This window comes from Pimephales promelas, chromosome 1 (genome assembly GCF_988280905.1).
Source record: "Pimephales promelas chromosome 1, fPimPro1.hap1.1, whole genome shotgun sequence".
In the NCBI taxonomy this organism is placed as follows: domain Eukaryota; kingdom Metazoa; phylum Chordata; class Actinopteri; order Cypriniformes; family Leuciscidae; genus Pimephales; species Pimephales promelas.
Window position 1 is genome coordinate 4,343,413 of NC_142769.1, and position 18,811 is coordinate 4,362,223.

The window sequence follows — 18,811 nt, forward strand, 5'->3', positions numbered from 1 at the left end:
GCGTTTCCCCCCTTTTTTTCCAACAGCCTGCTCCCTTCCCCCCTCGTGAACTGACATTCTAGAAGAAACATATGCTGCTAGTCCACATCACAACAGCTTGTGCTGCCTGAATGGAAGAAGGCACAGAGAGAGGAAGCTGCCGGAAGGGTGGGGGAAGGGGTGGAGTGATACACGGAGAGTCTTCAAGAATGCTCCAGAGTTCTTGAAGGTGTTGCATGTTGGACCTATTGAGTGGTTCTTGTGAAGTTGGGTGGAGAATATAAAATATTCAAAGAGGAAATTACATTTTTACTGTTTATGACCCCAGTTTATGGGGTGATTTGGAATAGGGGCCAAAGTTACATGGGTTAAAACCAAGCGGCAATAGTCTGATCTGAAAGATGAAGCCTACCCGGAAGTGCAATAAACTGCAATACATCTCAAATCCACTAGAGGCAAATATCCATAGACGTTATGTTATAATATCCGTTTTCACAGCATAAATTCATATGTTTACAGTTTGGTCCCATGGACTTTTATCAGTGTTGTAGTACTCGAGACTCGGACTCGTCTCGGACTCGGTCTCGAGACCATATTTTAATGGTCTTGTACTTGTCATGGACTCGTGTCCATTTGGACTCGGAATTGACTCGTACTCGATCATTTTTTTTTTAGGACTCGGAATTATTCCCGAGTCCACTCGAGTTCAATTAGAAATATTTTTCATGATTATTAATGTATGTTAATAAAATATTTCTTTAAATTGATTGACACGCCCAGTGATTGATGATTTTCAGTGCGCAACTGCGCATGACAAATTGTAATAAAATTACTTTTAACACCACCTACTATGTGGCCTTTTTACCCTAAACTGATCATATTTTTTAAACTCTAAGTAAATTCAGTAAAAAAAAAAAAAAAAAGGATTTCTCTAAGTAAATAAAAGTAAATTAGGTAATCAACCCTCACTGGTCTCGGTCTCGACTCGGACTCGACCGGCTCTGGTCTCGGACTCGACTCTCTATGGACTCGGTCTTGACTCGGACTCGACTCTGCTCTCGGTGTCGACTCGGACTCGAGTGAGGTGGTCTCGACTACAACACTGACTTTTATTGTAATCTTCATTATGTTCTGCGTGCCTGACAACTGTGAGGGGGGTGAATTTTTTTTCTAACTCGTTAGTTTAGATCATATTTAGATATAAAACGTATAAGGGCGGTTAACTTTGATTGACAGCTGATAACGGGCTGCGCAGAGTGAATTTGACGTCTCGGCCATGATCTGACACAACACATCATGCCACCTCTGTATCCTTTCTGAAACTTTTGTATTTAGTATTTTCCAAGATTTTCCAGTATGGCGCCGCCCATAAACAGCCTCAAACTTGTTCTTCAGAGAGTCTATGGGTGACGTCACAGACGCTTTGTCCATATTTTTTACAGTCTATGGTTAAAACCTTCTAAAGTCAACATGAAATGGACTTTATTTACTTTCTTAATGCATGTTCCTATCCTGATCGTGCATGACTCATTAGAGCACGTTATCTCTGCATCTGAAAATGACTTTTTTTTTCAGCTGACATCCCAAATACATTTTACTTTTTGAACCCCTCACCCAAACCACCAACCCCCATTCAAGCTCTAATTATTTCCTGACGGATACACTCCCTCAAAAAACAAAACAAGGTACAAAAGCACTCTCTTTTCCACCAAGAAAAAGAACTGGTTCGGAACTGGCGCTGGTTCAAAGTTGGTTCGGAGTTGGATCAACTTGCGAACCGCTTCAGAACCTGTTTGTTTTTCCACTGACTAGAGCGCCCAGGGAACGATGTCGTTACGTCACTGTGTACGTCGCCATACGTCTTCGCTAGAAACGCTTGCAAATACAACATTACTTTCGGATTATCTCTAACTCGTATACGCTTTAAAAACAATTGAAATATGTAAGTCTTGTAATCTTTTCCTTTGATATGTAATTATTTCTGATAAGTTATGTACCCCTGTAATTGTGTCTTCTTTTCTTTCCATTTATTTGTGACTTTTCTTCTTTGCTTATAATGTCTTCAATAAAAAAATTACAAAAATAGAAACGCTAAATGCGTTAACTTCAAGAATAACAATTACAAAGGCGGACTCCATCGTGTTTCTGCAAATGTTTCTCCTGGATTTGCGATCCTTTATTATGGTCAGAAAAGATGTTTAGGACACATCTAAACCCGCCCCAGACCCTGACGTAAGCATGACGTGGTAAAAGAACGGTTCTAGTCCAGCAAAGACTTGGTGCCGCTTTGGAACCAGTTCTCCTGGCAGAGAACCGGTTCTTTGGCTGTCGAAACACAAAGAACTGGTTCGCGCGCAGGCACCGGCTCCCAAAAGCGCCTTTTCCACCAAAGCATTTTGAGAGCCGGTTCGTAGCCGGATCGCAAATCCAGGAGAAACATTTGCAGAAACACGATGGAGTCCGCCTTTGTAATTGTTATGCTTGAAGTTAACGCATTTAGCGTTTCTATTTTTGTATTTTTTTTTTATTGAAGACATTATAAGCAAAGAAGAAAAGTCACAATATAGAACAAATAAATGGAAAGAAAAAAAGACACAATTACAGGGGTACACAACTTATCAGAAAAAAATACATATCAAACGAAAAATTTTAAAGACTTACATATTTCAATTGTTTTTAAAGCTTTCTTGGTATACGAGTTAGAGATAATCCGAAAGTAATGTTGTATTTGCAAGCGTTTCTAGCTAAGACGTATGGCGACGTACACAGTGACATAACGACATCGTTCCCTGGGCGCTCTAGTCAGTGGAAAAACAGGTTTTGAAGCGGTTCGCAAGTTGATCCAACTCCGAACCAACTTTGAACCAAAACTAGTTCCGAACCAGTTCTTTTTTTGGTGGAAAAGGGGTAAAAATGCTCTGGTGGAAAAGGGGCTTGTGACGGTACTCTTTCGAAAAAAGGTACTGATTTTTATCATTTAGGTACTAATATGCATCACCCTTTAGTGGTAAATAAAGTACAAAGGTGTATCTTTTGGAAGGGTAACATTTGTACCGTATTTTCCAAGAGTTTAAAATTAAATATCAGCCATATATATACACATATATGGCTGATATGTATACAATATACATTTTTCTTCTTGAAAATCCAGTTTTCACTCATACTTCCGATACATTGGTAAAATGGTTGTGCAATTTTTTTTAAAGAAGTGCATCATCACAAATCAACCAACAAACATCTAAGCCCAGCTGACTTCTACCTGACAGTCAGCAGCATTGAGTCACAAAAGTGTTGACTCGGAGAAAGATCGCGAGGCCTTAGGGTTTCAATAAGGGCCAAGAAGGACACTTAGATAAAATCGTCGACAAATGACCTAAATATTTGGAAGGCCATGTTGGTTTTTCTACTTGATTTGTGTGTGTGTGTTTTTTAATTAGATTTCTATTGTATGTTGCTCAGGTTATTTACATTATAGAGTAGATCTTTATTTAGGTTGGTAGGTCAATATTACCTTGGATGCTGACAAAGAGGGGCAACTTGAAACCGGGCAACTGAGAATAAGATTGTTCTCCTTTTGACAGATGAATTTTATGTTTTTTTTTAAATGGAAATGCCAGGTGGTTTTAAGAAATGTTTAAGGATAAACCTTCTAGTCAGAAACTTAATTTCCTCAGGCAATTGGATTTAAGTCGCAGTAATCTTAGACCCATGTCTTCAAAATTCATGCTGCGAAAAGTCAAAGTCATTTATGGAGGACTACTTTTATTGCCACTTTGACTGACAATTTAACAAAAAGTGAAATGTATTTAAGTGTAGTTCAAGCTGAAGTTTTACCAGTGTTAAAATACCAGAGTACAATCGATAGATATTCGTGCAGGAGAGAGTAAGCACAACTCTGTTTGTTTATTGTCTCTTCCAGGATTCACCCTAGTCTTCTCCAGGCTTCGGCTTGGAGGTCCCAACCGCCACCATTGATCCCAGCAGCTGGAGTGGCAGTGAAAGCTCTGCCGAGGATATTGAGAGGATGAGCGACTCAGCCGACAAGCCCATTGACAATGACGCTGAGGGGGTGTGGAGCCCTGACATAGAGCAGAGCTTCCAGGAGGCACTGGCCATCTACCCGCCCTGTGGACGCCGCAAAATTATCCTCTCGGATGAAGGCAAGATGTATGGTAAGAACACGGTGCTTCTTTCAAACTATATCGTACAGGATACAGCCACAAACAATCTCTATTTCTTCAGAAATCCAATCAACAGTTGACAGAAAAATGCAAGGTGTCAATTTTGGTTTAGCAAACAATAACGCCTTGTTCTTGCCAGTTGTATGTGTTAAATCTCTTCAATAGTCATGTGAGATTTTTTTTTTTTTGTCCTAACCATAACCGTTGATCATTTAGGATCACTTGCTTCCAATTTCCCCAGCCATGGTGAAATCTAGTCAAAAATCATGCTCAGTGGCTGTATATTAAAATTATCATACTTTTGATATACATGTTCCTGGTTTTGTTGGCCGCAATTCAGGGATTCACGATACATACTTTCATACAATGAGAAGCAATTGTAAACTAAAGATAAGCTCCCTGCTGTCAAAATAAAAGTTGAATTGTTTAGTGTTTGAAAATGAATTAAGACATCATTAAGTATTGGTATTTTAATTTAAAAACGAATTATATTATTATTTCTTGTTTTACAGTGACATATTACAATAGTCATTATTTTTTAAGGCAGTATTGATATATAATCAAACATTTTTGGCCAAATTGTACCCTACAAACAAGCATTACAAAACTGCTTTGTAGCCCTCATACCGTATTCACTTTATAGCCCTGACAAATGTGGGCACAGAGGACTCAGGTGTGATCCTAATTTTTATTTATTATAAATGTTATATCACTGTCTTCGATAAAGTTTTGTCTATCCATTTATGGTGTTTTTTTTTTTATTTTGGGGGTATTTTTTAATTTATTTACTTCAAAAAGTACCATATTTTCTATGTAAATAATTTCTATGTAAATCAATTACTATGTAGTTTTATTTATTTTTTAAATTTTTTAACTACATTAAAATAACATTTCAATAAGTTCTTTGAGCTAAAACCTAAAGATGAAGTGACTTTGCTGTCTTATTTTGGCATATTTTAGAATGCTCTAAATTACAGTTTTTCTCATTCATTTCTATGGGTGCCCATTTTTGACCCAAATACAAGATTAAGGAGTTTTTTTTTTTTCACCCACTTAACATTGTAGAATTGAGTCCAAAAAAAATGTGTGTTCAGGAGGCAAACTTAGGAAAAGTAGCCAAGTCTTTTACCGCTCAGATCAAGGGAAGTATTTTTGAAAAAAATAAATCAAAACTATTTTGCCTGCATTTGTCCAGAATACGGTTAAATTGCAATCTGCATTTTTATCAGAAAAATTGCAATTTGCCCCCTCCACCCCCCCCCCCCCCACCCCCACCCATAAAAACATAATTAAATAAATAAATAAGTAATACAATATAGTAAATGTTTTATTTACCGGTAATTTTTTTGATTGACATTCTAACAAAGTCACAATTTATTAATCATTGACTTATCGATAGTGGACAAAATGTTATTGATGCATGCTATAGTTTTCCATGCAACTTGCTTTTTGTTTTCTGAAACCACTTTCCTTGTTTTTTAATTGACGTCACCTAGCCCTCGTGTCACAATTCAGCACAATTCAAGATCCAGATTTTTTTTCTTATTGAATATGCTGTTTCACTTATGGATTGCGAACAGAACACCGTTTTTCCATTGAAATATATTTGACTTTTTCTGTAGACCGGGAAATGACTTGTTGCTGGAAACTTGTCACTTTGCATCTGGTTAAGACACATTATAAATGTCACATGACAAGGTAACAACCCGATTCCCTTACGATGTAGCCTCAACACTCAGCCTGAGCTTGGATTGGTTCCAGAGGTGATCGCTGGAGAAGTAAAGAAGTGAAACTGAGGGCTCTGAGGAATTGCACGAGAGTGGAGAAGATGAGGATAATTGTCAATCAGGAATCTCTGAAGTCTTGGCGGGCCTCTGCAGCAGGCTTCCCATTCGTTGGGTTGTTGTTGAGTAGTGGGAGTGTAAGTAAAGCAGCATGAACTATTAGTCAGGAGCAGATGGTACTGCGGCTGTCACCAGCTGTGCCACCCCCTCCTCCTCTTCCTCTCCTCTCCTTCTCCTGCCGTCCTCCCCCCTTCCTCCATTCCTGGCTGGGTGATGTCATGGAAAGAGGGAATATTTTCTTTCTGCGGTGGTGGAGTCCCTCACAGCTTGTCAGTGTCAAGTGAAAGCAGAAGGCCCTCGGGCTTTCGTTTGCAGCTGTCATGTGACCCCTCCGGCCAAATGAAATGTAAAGTGTAACTCTCAGCTGCCACTACAAAAAAGTGTTTTGGGCCACCCTGCACACCCTCTGCTCTCAAACTCACTTTCATTCACACCCTCCGTTAAGAGTTAAAGCAAGGAAATTGGTTTGGCTGACCAGTTTTAAATGACCAAGTCCAAGTGTAAGATTCACTACTGCTCAGACTTGTATAAAGAGAGTTTATTTTTTGGGGATTTGTTTATTATGTTATACACTCACCTAAAGGATTATTAGGAACACCATATTCATACTGTGTTTGACCCCCTTTCGCCTTCAGAACTGCCTTAATTCTACGTGGCATTGATTCAACAAGGTGCTGAAAGCATTCTTTAGAAATGTTGGCTCATATTGATAGGATAGCATCTTGCAGTTGATGGAGATTTGTGGGACCCGAAGCTCCCGTTTCACCACATCCCAAAGATGCTCTATTGGGTTGAGATCTGGTGACTGTGGGGGCCATTTTAGTACAGTCAACTCATTGTCATGTTCAAGAAACCAGTTTGAAATGAGTCAAGCTTTGTGACATGGTGCATTATCCTGCTGGAAGTAGCAATCAGAGGATGGGGACATGGTGGCCATAAAGGGATGGACATGGTCAGAAACAATCCTCAGGTAGGCTGTGGCATTTAAATGATGCCCAATTGGCACTAAGGAGCCTAAAGTGTGGCGAGAAAACCATTACACCACCACCACCAGCCTGCACAGTGGTAACAAGGCGTGATGGATCCATGTTCTCATTCTGTTTACGCCAAATTCCGACTCTACCATCTGAGTGACTCAACAGAAATCGAGACTCATCAGACCAGGCAACATTTTTCCAATCTTCAACTGTCCAATTTTGGTGAGCTCTTGCGAATTGTAGCCTCTTTTTCCTATTTGTAGTGGAGGTGAGTGGTACCCGGTGGGGTCTTCTGCTGTTGTAGCCCATCCGCCTCAAGGTTGTGCGTGTTGTGGCTTCACAACGGTTGTAACGAGTGGTTATTTCAGTCAAAGTTGCTCTTCTATCAGCTTAAATCAGTCGGCCCATTCTCCTCTGACCTCTAGCATCAACAAGGCGTTTTCTCCCACAGGACTGCCGTATACTGGATGTTTTTCCCTTTTCACACCATTCTTTGTAAACCCTAGAAATGGTTGTGCGTGAAAATTCCAGTAACTGAGCAGATTGTGAAATACTCGGACCGGACAACCAACAATAGGGGTGCGCCAAAATATCGATATGGCGATATCTCGCGATATTTACCCCCGCGATCGATTCTCGATGTGCTCTTGCCAAGGATCGATCTTAAAAGCCGTTGTAAAATGCTCTATTAGTATTCATTAGATTTTGCCTTGATGAGACCCTTCTCCAGAAGTAGATAGGGGGCGCGCGTTGCGAGTTTGGCTGTTTTGAGCGTAAAAAAAGCGCAGGCTACACTTGAAAATGGCGGAGTCAAGCGAGGTCAGCCGAAGCGAGAGCAGAAAGTTAAAAGACGCTCCAGCAACATTTAAATCCAAAGTGTGGACTCACTTTGGATTTTATAGCAGTGCGGACGGGGCAAAGATAGAAAAGGACTACGCAATATGTAAGAACTGCTTTGCAAAAGTCCGCTACACGGGAAACACGACGAACATGCACAGCCACCTGTCGCGGCATCACCCGGAGCTCTGTGAGAAAGCCACGCATGGTGCTGGGTCAAAGTCGACACCCCCCGGCGTAAACACCTTTTTCCAGGCAAAGCTACCGCCTTCTTCGGCGAGGGCAAAGTCAATCACAAATGGGATCGCTGTTTACATGTGTAAAGGGCTCCGTCCGTACAGCGAGGTGGAAAACGAGGGGTTCTGCTTTTTGATGAATATCTTAGAGCCACGCTTTGATATTCCCTCTCGGAAATATTTTGCTGAAAAAATTATTCCTGCACTTTATGACGAGACCAGGGCTAAAGTAGAGTCGGCACTCGAGTCGGCAGAAAGAGTGGGCCTCACGTGTGACGGGTGGACATCGAGAGCCACGGAGTCCTACATAACGTTCACTGTACATTTTATAAACAAAGACTGGGAAATGAAGTCATACGTCCTGCAAACCCGAGCAATGCACGAAACGCACACTGGGACACACATTGCCGATGTACTGAAAGCCGCAGTGGGTGAGTGGAATCTTGACACTAAGAAGCCAGTGGTTGTCACCGACAACGCATCAAACATGCGTGTAGCCATGGACCTAACAGGATACCAACATGTTAGATGTTTTGCTCATGTTTTAAATCTTGCATCCCAACGTGCGCTGAAAATAGCTGCTGTTACCAAGGTACTTGCAAAAGTTAGGAGGATCTCAACATTCTTCCATCGAAGCACAACTGGAGCAGAAGCACTAAAAAGAAACCAGAAACTTCTTGGCCTCCCTCTTCACAAGCTCATCACGGACATGCCTGTTCGTTGGAATAGTGCCTATGAAATGGTCTCCAGGTTTCTTGAGCAACAGCCAGCTGTCTGTGCAGCCCTCTTATCACCAGAGGTAAGAAAAGTTTGCAATGTAGAAGTTGTAATCTATATGTGTGAAAAATGTGAATAATTTATTGTATACAATTAATAAGTTTGTAAATAAATACTAATATATATGATATGAAACTTACTTGATTACAATGAATAAACAACGATGATTAAATACTTGATGCATACTAAAAAGTTAACTACAAATAAAAACATTAGATTACATCATACAGTTCATGCTTTATTTGCTTTAAAATAAAGAACAATAATTATATACATTTCATTAATAAATTGTATTTTGCCTTTTTTTCTTTTCTTTTTTTTCTTAAGGTGAGAAAAAATGTGACTGACTGTGCTCTGACAGAGAATGACATCTCAAGCGCTGAAGAGATGGTGACAGCACTTAGACCAATGCTTGTGGCAACAAATATTATGTGTGAGGAAAAGAATCCCACCATTTCAGTGGTTGCTCCTCTTCATTCCCAACTGCTGCGAGACACAACCAGCACTGAAGAAGATTCCCCTCTGGTTCGAGAGATTAAGGGAGCCATCAATCAAGACCTTTCAAAGAGATATCAAACAGAGGTGGAAAAAGATCTCCTACGCATGTCCTCAGCCCTGGACCCTAGATTTAAATCCCTTTTATTTCTGTCACCTGAAGAAGTCCAAGACACTTATGCAAAACTAGTGTCAAAAGCTGCAGCTTTAAAAGAGGATGATCCAGTGCCTTGTGGTGATGTTCAGGGGGATTCAGAGGAAGAGGAGACCTGTACAGCAAAGAAAAGAAAGTCTGCACTTGTTGATCTTCTTGGTCAGACCTTCAAGAAGACCTCTGATGTCTCTACATCAGCAACCTCAATTGCAGAGAAGGAGATAAAACAATATCAAGATGCTCCTTCTCTGCCTCTCACTGAAGATCCACTGTTGTGGTGGAAATCTCAGCAACATGTGTTCCCTCTCCTCTCCAAGCTGGCCCATATGCATTTGTGTATTCCTGGGACCAGTGTAGCAGCTGAGAGGGTCTTTTCAACTGCAGGAGACATCATCAGTGCCCAAAGAAGTTCACTCACTCCTGAACATGCTGACCAACTCCTCTTTCTCAAGAAAAACATGAACATATAAAACACATCTCAAGAGGCTGTTTTCTATTTTGTTCTGAAAAATGTTTTGGATGCACTTTAAGTTGGGTACAGTTTAGATGCACTTTATCCCTGATATATTTATTTATTTTATTTTTTATTTGAAAGCAGTAGCCCAAAGGTTTATGTTTCTTGCACTTAATAGTGTCACTGTTCATATTTATGAAGGACAATCAGTATTGTTTACAGTTGCACTGAATCTGTCCTCAGCCTTACAACTATTTTGCACCCAAATGGTGTCACCAGTTGTCAAAGACTACTGATTGCAGCAATTTTACACTAAAATAGTGTCTGACTGTTTTGTTGCAACTGATAAGACACAAGTTGTATTTGTTATTGTGTTTTATCCAAAAAATAAATAAATGGAAATTCATTTTACTAATTAAAAAAATCTTTTTATTTCTTAAAACATGATATATTGTGAGTTATTACTGATAATATATCGATTATCGCAGTATCGCCATATCGTGATATTATCGGTATCGTGAACAATGTATCGCGTATCGTATCGTATCGGGAAGTAGCCAGTGATTCCCAGCCCTAACCAACAACCAACAAAAAGTCGCAATTGCGTGTTATAAAAAAAATAAATGTATCTTATATAAAGTCTTGTTGCATTAGCAGATTTGTCGCTTGTTTGTAGCATAAACCATATTAATAAAATGCATTGTTTTTTTCAAGGTTATTGCTCAAAAAAGTTAATGAAACTGCAAAATACCACTGTATACTGTGCTACATTCCAGACGGTTCTTTCAAAAGAAATCTCAACAAACAATTTTGCTTCTGCTTGCTTATTGTTGTTAAATATATATCAATTTTACTAGATAAAAGATACTAATTAAGAACGGGAGTTTTTCAGGCAGGAAGCGAATTTTATTGTGAGTGAAGCAATGCTGAATAATGAAATGGTGCTGAATTTTCTATTACAGTTTCTTGTACATCATTTGTACAGAGGAAGCAGCATGCGAGTCATTATAGATCCAACAGGAAATGATATCAACATAAAAATCACCTGACCATGTAAGCAGTGGGTTGCTGACCTGTCTGAGAGTGCAGGGATTGACTAGAGGTCAGCTTTAGCAGCTGTTCAGGGTGTCTGGTTTCATGTTTACTCAACAGCGATGTCCATCATAGCCTCAGGAGTAATGTTTCACAGTCCTCCAGACCACAGGCAGAGACAACAGGAAAGCAGCACACAGTCACGGGTCGCATTGTCACACGTGTTACAAGCAGATGATCACATACTGAAGATGAATTAGATTTGTACATAAATCCCTGCCAACAAAGTTTTGACTTGATGCTTTAAAAGCATATTGATTCAGTTACTCCTTAAATGAAGACCTCAGGATTGTTGTCTTTGGGAGATTTTTGGTTGTTTTCATAATCTTTTGCAGAACTGTTGGGAGAAAAGATGAATGACGAAACAATAGGAGGCTACAATATATGTGGGGGTCATATGGAAGCTTGATTCCCCCACTGAATAAAAAATGACGTTTTATCTCACAATTGCGATATATAAAGTCAAAATTCTGAGAAATAAAGTCCCAATTGTGAGAAAAAAAGAGAATTGAGACTTTTTATCTCACAATTCTGACTTTTTTCTCACAATTGTGAGTTTACATCTTGCAATTCTGACTTTATAACACATAATTGCGAGTTTGAATCGAAATTCTGACAACTTTTCTCAGAATTGTGAGATATAAACTCGCAATTGCAAGAAAAACGCAGAATAGTTTTTCCCCCTCAGAATAGTTTATATCTCACAATTCTGACTTTACAACACGCAATTTCGACTTTATATCATGCATTTAAGACTTTATAACACGCAATTGCGACTATATCTCGCAATTCTGACTTAATCTCACAATTCTGACTTTATATCTCGCAATTGCGACTTTATATCTTGCAATTCTGACTATATCTCGCAATTCTGACTTTATACCTCACAATTCTGACTTTATATCTCACAATTCTGACTTTATAACATGCAATTGCGACTTTATATCTCGCAATTCTTACTTTATATCTCGCAATTGTAACTTTATATCTCACAATTCTGACTTTATATCTCACAATTCTGACTTTATATCTCGCAATTCTGACTTTATATCTTGCAATTCTGACTTGTCTCGCATTTCTGACTTTGTATCTTGAAATTCTGACTTTATATCAAGCAATTCTGACTATCTCGCAATTCTGACTTTATATCTCGCAATTCTGATTTTATAACACGCAATTGCGACTTTCTATCAATCAATTCTGACTTTATATCTTGCAATTCTGACTTTATATCAATCAATTCTGACTTTATAACACACAATTGCGACTTTATATCAATCAACTCTGACTTTATTTCTCGCAATTCTGACTTTATATCTCGCAATTCTGACTTTATAACACGCAATTGCGACTTTCTATCAGAATTACGAGATGTAAACTCGCAAATGTGAGAAAAAAAGTCAGAATTGTGAGATATAAAGTCAGAATTGTGAGATATAAAGTCGCATTAAGTGGCAGAAACAAGCTTCCATAGGATCATGTTGAGGATGTAGGCAGAAATTACAGTATAAATTAATAAATAATAGTAAATTAATAGTATAACTAAACTGATTTAAATGGCTCTATAAAAGGGACTTTGCATTCCACTTAAGCCAAAGCAACAGTCTGGATGACAGGTCGTCCACTCAGCCAGTTCATCATCTTACACCATGAGTAATAGCATTTTCAGCAACTAGAAATATGTCTGTCCACACAGCACGCAAAGCCTCTCTGTGACATTACACAATCTCAGCAAATCAGAACATGTTTGATGTAGAGTTGTAAAGAGCAGCATTTTGAACCAAATGCGATTTTGGCCAGAAACCAGGTGATTGACAAAATGTCACATCACTGGTTAATAAAAATCGTGATATTTTGTCATGGAAAAGGTTATCCTATGGTGCTTTATCAAGTTACCTGCCAAAAGATTACTGCGTTTTAACTTCATGTCATCATATCCATGCTTCATTTTTTTTGCCTCACTTTGCAAAACACCATATAATGAATAATAATACAATAATAATCATGGAAATTAATACGTACAATAAATCTGTATACTGTATTTTTTGGAAAATAGATTAAACCTGACACCTTACACCATCGGTGTGTGTATAAGTCACATTTTAGTATTACATTCGGAAATAATGTAAATAAAAGAAAAAGAAACATTTACAAACACTATAAACATGTATACTTCCCTTCAGCCCACAACAGCTAATTTCAATTGAGCGATATTCAGAATGGGGCCTGTTTTCTCTATGTGGATTACTCAGTTATCTGGATTTTACTGTTGACATGATCCAGGATTGTTAGGTTCTTTGAAGCTCATCCTGGAGTTGCTGTCATATCAGTTTATTTCACGTAAACAGGATTCGACTGCATCTTTTTAAAGGTGAAAATCTGTCTCAGCCATTAATACTTTCTTAAAAGAGCACCATATTGAACCTAGGTAAGTAGTCATTCAAAATGTAAATGTTATTATACACATAATAATAATAATAATTTTAAGATTCAATTGAGTGTATAATAATAGACATAGCCATTTTTACTCATTGAAAGATTTCTTCGTGAGGGAATAATTATCATAATTATGTTGGAGCCTTATACACAGGGCTTGACATTGACTTTTATGCTCACCAACCACTGTGGCGAGTGGTTTTCCAAAGTTACTTGGCCCTGATTTTGAAACACACAAAGCATTTTCACTGGCCACATCGATACCATGGTGAATATATATATATATATATATATATATATATATATATATATATATATATATATATATATATATATATTTAACGTTATCTCATAATTTGGCAGCAGGAATATTAGGCTGCTGTCACTTTAACACCTGACACGCATATCCATTATACTGTTACATGTGTGTTTTCTTTCTCAACTGTTTGCATTCACTTAAGACATAACCGACTGTGTTTACATGAATACTCGCCAATACCGGCATTTTGACATTATTTTGTGTGTATTTGATGTTTAAGCGCAATAAGAACTCAATTTAGTGTTGAAATGCGGCTTTATGTGCGCACACTTTAGGTGTGAAGCCCTTTTCAATTCAATTCAAGCCCTTCAACACTAACAATATTCATAAATAGCAAAGGAAAGTGAGAGGAGGCGGGAACGCGGGATTGTGTGTAAAATGAGTATTGTATCGATGCCTGTTGAAAAAGCGATATTTTTAACAACACTACTTTTAGATTACTCATTACTTATTTCAGATGCCTTTTTAAAAGACTTCAATTGAAAAATCTATTTATTATATACTAAATTCAAGGAGGCTGAAATACAGCTGGATTTGGCAGGTTGTGGCGAGTTTCAATGCTTAGACGCATTACACAGCCTACCGTTGGTATAAACCATGCATTAATTTGAACGTGACAGCTTATTATATGGGTGGCTTGATTCAGTGCAGGAGATGCAGATCACTTGAAAAAAATAATAATAATGTAACCTAAAAATGCTGTGCCATTACAAGTGCATTATTGACCCTTAAAGAGCTTCACACATAAAATATTATGAATTGCTAAGAACAATAGGCTACTCTTGACATTGAAAAAGTGTAAAGCCTGTTTAAATTCTAGAAATCATGAAAAATGGAAATATCTTGGAATCATGTAACAAACAATTACAAATTGCTTGTGCTGGGCTGTTTCCTCTTTAAATGATATGTCATTATGTTCCTGTCTTGCCGCCAGCCAATCGCTGACTTAATCATTGCTTCCAATATTGATATATCTGCCCTTTCCAATGAACACAAGAACATATAAGAGAACTTAATCCAGATATTTTAATCAAATCTACAAATCTACGTTTGAAGAACCAAATTAGCCAGAGAACCAGAGACCAAATCATCTCAGACCACGGACCAGGCATGAAAAGTATAAAACAAACATAAATTCTTGTGGCATTCATTATAAACAACATTTATTATTAACAGCAAGCCTAAACAAAGTGAAACTGAAATGACTGGCACGTGGGGAATGCGCTATACAAATAAACCAATGTGAGCATTTTTTGCATGCTTGACATAAGTTGCTTTTGAATATAAATTGCAGCAGATGATAAAAAAGCGTCTTTTATTTCGGACGATACGGTACATATGTGCACGTTTTGGCAATGTCGACCTTTTCTTTTGTCTGTTAGGATTTGTGCAGATTCAAAGGCAGTGTTCGGGGTTTTCACAAAGTTTGGCGGGACGTTGAAAGCAGCAGATTGCGGCTGCCCTCTCTCTGAGCGTAGAGTCGTTGTGTAGTCTCGTCTTTCAGCTCTGCAGCTGTCACCGGGTCCTAGTGCCAAAGGCATCGCACCGTGAACTGTGACCCGCTCACTCACTCAACCATTAACAAGGGCCGTTACAACTGTCAAAACAAGAGACAGTGGGGTTCCGGGACAAATTAGAGAAACAGACTTGATTGGCATTTTTTGGTGAATTGAATGTGGTTAATGGGCCGTTTTTCTATACAGGGTTATTTTGACTCTTGGGTTGTTGTGTGCATGTCTATTGTGGGCCATATTCAAAACAGACACAACAGGCTGTACCCTTGAAATCCAGCTGAAGTTCTTTTGTTTTCATTCACATTTTGTAGTTTGCTAATACGTTTAATGCCTAATTGCATTAAACAAACAGCATTTTTAAAAAAGGCTAGTATTTAACACATTTATTTATTTATTTTTCTTGAAGTTTTGTGACTTTTTCTCATTTAGGGTGATGAACATGCCTGCAAAGGAATGTGCGTATGAAATTTATATTACAATAATGAGATTTACGGGTCAATTTGACCCATGCGTTTTATGGTTAACCCTTATCGTCCCGTATCTGTAACAAATCCTTCACTGCATTGTAAATGTGTTCAAATCGAACCACTTCATATATGTGTGCAGTCTCCATTGTGACTGATTGATATTTTAAAACTATAAAACTTTTAAAAATGTTTTAATTTGATTGAAAATCGCAGAAAAAAAGCAAAAAAAAACACATTGGTTCCTTTATGTGTCCTCCCATTGATTTAAATGGGAATTCCAAGGTGTGTGTGTGTGTGTGTGTGTGTGTGCGTGCATGTGAGTGTGTTCTGCATTGGGGATGTTCTGGAGTCTCATGCCTTAATTTTTATATGTGTGTTTCTTTTTTTTGTGACAAAATAAAATCCCTATTTCCCATTAATTTCTATGGGGGTCAAATTGACCCGCGAGGGAAATATTTGTTAACATATTTATTAAAACCCAGTAAACTCCTTGAATCCAGTCAAATTCAAGTGTGAAAACATTACTAAGGTCTTGGACTCTCAATTATTAAAAAAATTATTTTGCGTCATAATGACCCTAGGAGAAGATAAGGCAGCTGAACCTACTGTACATTAAACTACCCTGTAAGGATATTTACAATTATGCATTTGGCTTTCACTTTTATCAGAATAAATGTACACTACATCAAAGATGTGCCTTTTTAATTGTTCATTATTGTTAATTCAGCTGGGATTCGAACCCATCTTGGCGTCGTCACAAGCACTTTTGCTCTACTATTCAGAGAAAAACTACCTTTAGATCTTCTGTTTAAAATGTTCTAAAAATGGTTTCAGTACTATTTACAAAATGTATAAACATTTAATGAATAGTTGTTTTATACAGTTAAACATTTATCTTTTATTTTGTTATATTTATGTTAAACATGACATTTCTTTTTTTTCACATTTTTTGTGTGAATTCTATTGAATAAAAAAATAATTTTTTAAAATCCATACTGGTTTATGTTAATTAGTGCTAGTGTGGTGATGGTCTAACTGGTTGACCAGCAAAACCATGCTGTTGACTTGCAAAACTTAGTTGGTGAAGCTTGGTTTGCCTTGTGCCTGGTGATTGATTGATCCAAGTGATTTAGGAATCATGGTGAAAAATACAATAGAGTGCCGAAGTGATGACGTCACTTTGTAGGACAACTCGGAAGCTAGCGGCGCATGGGTTCCCTCGATCGAAAAGCTATGCATTTTCCCCATTGACTTTTGAAATAAAAAATAAGATCTGTGTTTTACAAAGAGTTGAGATCCTTACACGTTTTGTCTATCAAGATAATCTTTACAAGTTAATCCAAAATTTATAAATTTTGAAGCCTATATAAAAATGTTTAAAAACACAAGCAGACACAATAAAGTAAAAAAAAACCCCACAAGCAGGTTATAACGGTGTTGTATGTCATAGATCAAAACGTGAAAATATTTAGAGGCTTTGTTCACCACAGACCTTATTTCAGGCGATTTAGCAAAAACCCATTCAAAAATCCCATAGACTTTAGAGCGAGTGAACCTGGGAGTGCTAAAATGCTAACTCACTTCCGCGTTTTGCCCTACAGAGTGACGTCGTAACTTCGGCGCTCTACATTCTAAAAAATGCTGGGTTGTTTTAACCCAAATTTGGGTCAAATATGGACAAACCCAAATGTTGGTTTAAAAATATGCCCCATGTTAAACACAACAAGACCAGAAGGGAAAGGTCACAATGATCTATTCATCCAACCGACTAGTGATTAATAATTTCTATCCCTGGTAATTGTATCAGGGTTCAATCAAAACGCAGACTACACTCTAAAATATTCTGGGTTGTTTTAACCCAAATTTGGGTCAAATATGGACAAATGTTGGGTTAAAAATGTAATTTAAAAAATTCAACTTTCAACTGTACATTTTTTAATTAAATTTTTAACCCAACATTTGGGTTGGTCCATTTTTGACCCAAATTTGGCTTGAAACAACCCAGCATTTTTTTTGAAAATAATGTTTACTAGCAGTGACGAGTCTTATTTTTTTCGAATACAAGTAAAAATGTCTTAACCCTTTAAAGGGCACCTATTATGGAAAATTCACTTTTACATGGTGTTCGAACATAAATGTGTGTTGGCAGTGTGTGAGCAAAACCACACTAGAATGATAAAAATCCACCCAGTGGTTTTTTTACAATCTCAATAAATCATATGCACTGCCTCAGAACGAGCTGTTCTGAGATCCAGGTCTTTGTGACGTAGAACGAGAGACAGGGGTTTGATTGACAGTGTGGCTGTGGCCTAGACCCCGCCCTCGGTGATCTGTACACATCATCCTCCATTACCTGTTATGTCTCTTGGAAACATAAGTGTTCTGTCGTGGGTTAATCCTGTTGTTGTAGCTTAAAAGTTAATCCTCAACTGTGGATCGTCATCTACTGTTTGCGATCCACCGTCACCTCCAGTAACAGTAAGTGTGTTTTATGATTTTTGAGCAAATAGTCTTTTCAGTCAATGTCAGCCAATTCAACAACAAATGCGTCTAAAGTTGTTGTCGTTGTAGGATGTCTGTGTAGGCTATATAATTTAAACCTTGTTTGTATAGTGTGTAACCACACGTTTATATATATTTAAAGATATTGTATTAAAACTGCATATACTGTATGTTGTTGTTCTGTATGTTAGCCATCTCCTCACATTTGCCACAGAAGCACCCGTATGACAAGTAAACATGACGCCACAGGTCCCCGTCCCTCGCATAATTGTAATTTTGCTTGTACGTAGCAAACTTTATCACAGTATGTGTATGTAATTTCAAAAAAATTGCGCCAGCATTATTTAGTGTTTGTGTGTCTGTGTGTGTGTGTTGCACATGCCCATCATTTCAAAGGGAACACGATTACAACGCTAAAGTACATAAATGTATCAAATAACCATACCGAGACGTACTGGTCCATTCTCATTTGTGTTTATTCTGCCGGAGTCTCTTCGTGCTATTTATATATTCCGATTCAAACGTACGCTGAATGACATTCAAAACA

At 37.9% G+C, this 18,811-nt stretch overlaps 2 protein-coding genes across 8 annotated transcripts in view; both read left to right on the top strand.

Annotated features, from left to right (window-relative positions):
* tead1b (TEA domain family member 1b) overlaps window positions 1-18,811 on the top strand; it is a 98,701-nt gene that overhangs the window by 23,567 nt on the left and 56,323 nt on the right. For all 7 annotated transcript variants that reach the window (XM_089118511.1, XM_039690865.2, XM_039690866.2 and 4 more), the window contains exon 3: window positions 3,899-4,151. In XM_089118511.1, the coding sequence (XP_088974637.1) occupies window positions 4,004-4,151 (148 nt within the window). In that variant the 5' untranslated portion in view covers window positions 3,899-4,003. The remainder of the gene's footprint in view (window positions 1-3,898; window positions 4,152-18,811) is intronic.
* LOC120464177 (E3 SUMO-protein ligase ZBED1) lies at window positions 7,571-10,455 on the top strand. The gene is made up of 2 exons (XM_039653521.2): window positions 7,571-8,853; window positions 9,159-10,455. The coding sequence occupies exons 1-2, from the start codon at window positions 7,783-7,785 to the stop codon at window positions 9,948-9,950; spliced, it is 1,863 nt and encodes a 620-aa protein (XP_039509455.2). The 5' UTR covers window positions 7,571-7,782; the 3' UTR covers window positions 9,951-10,455.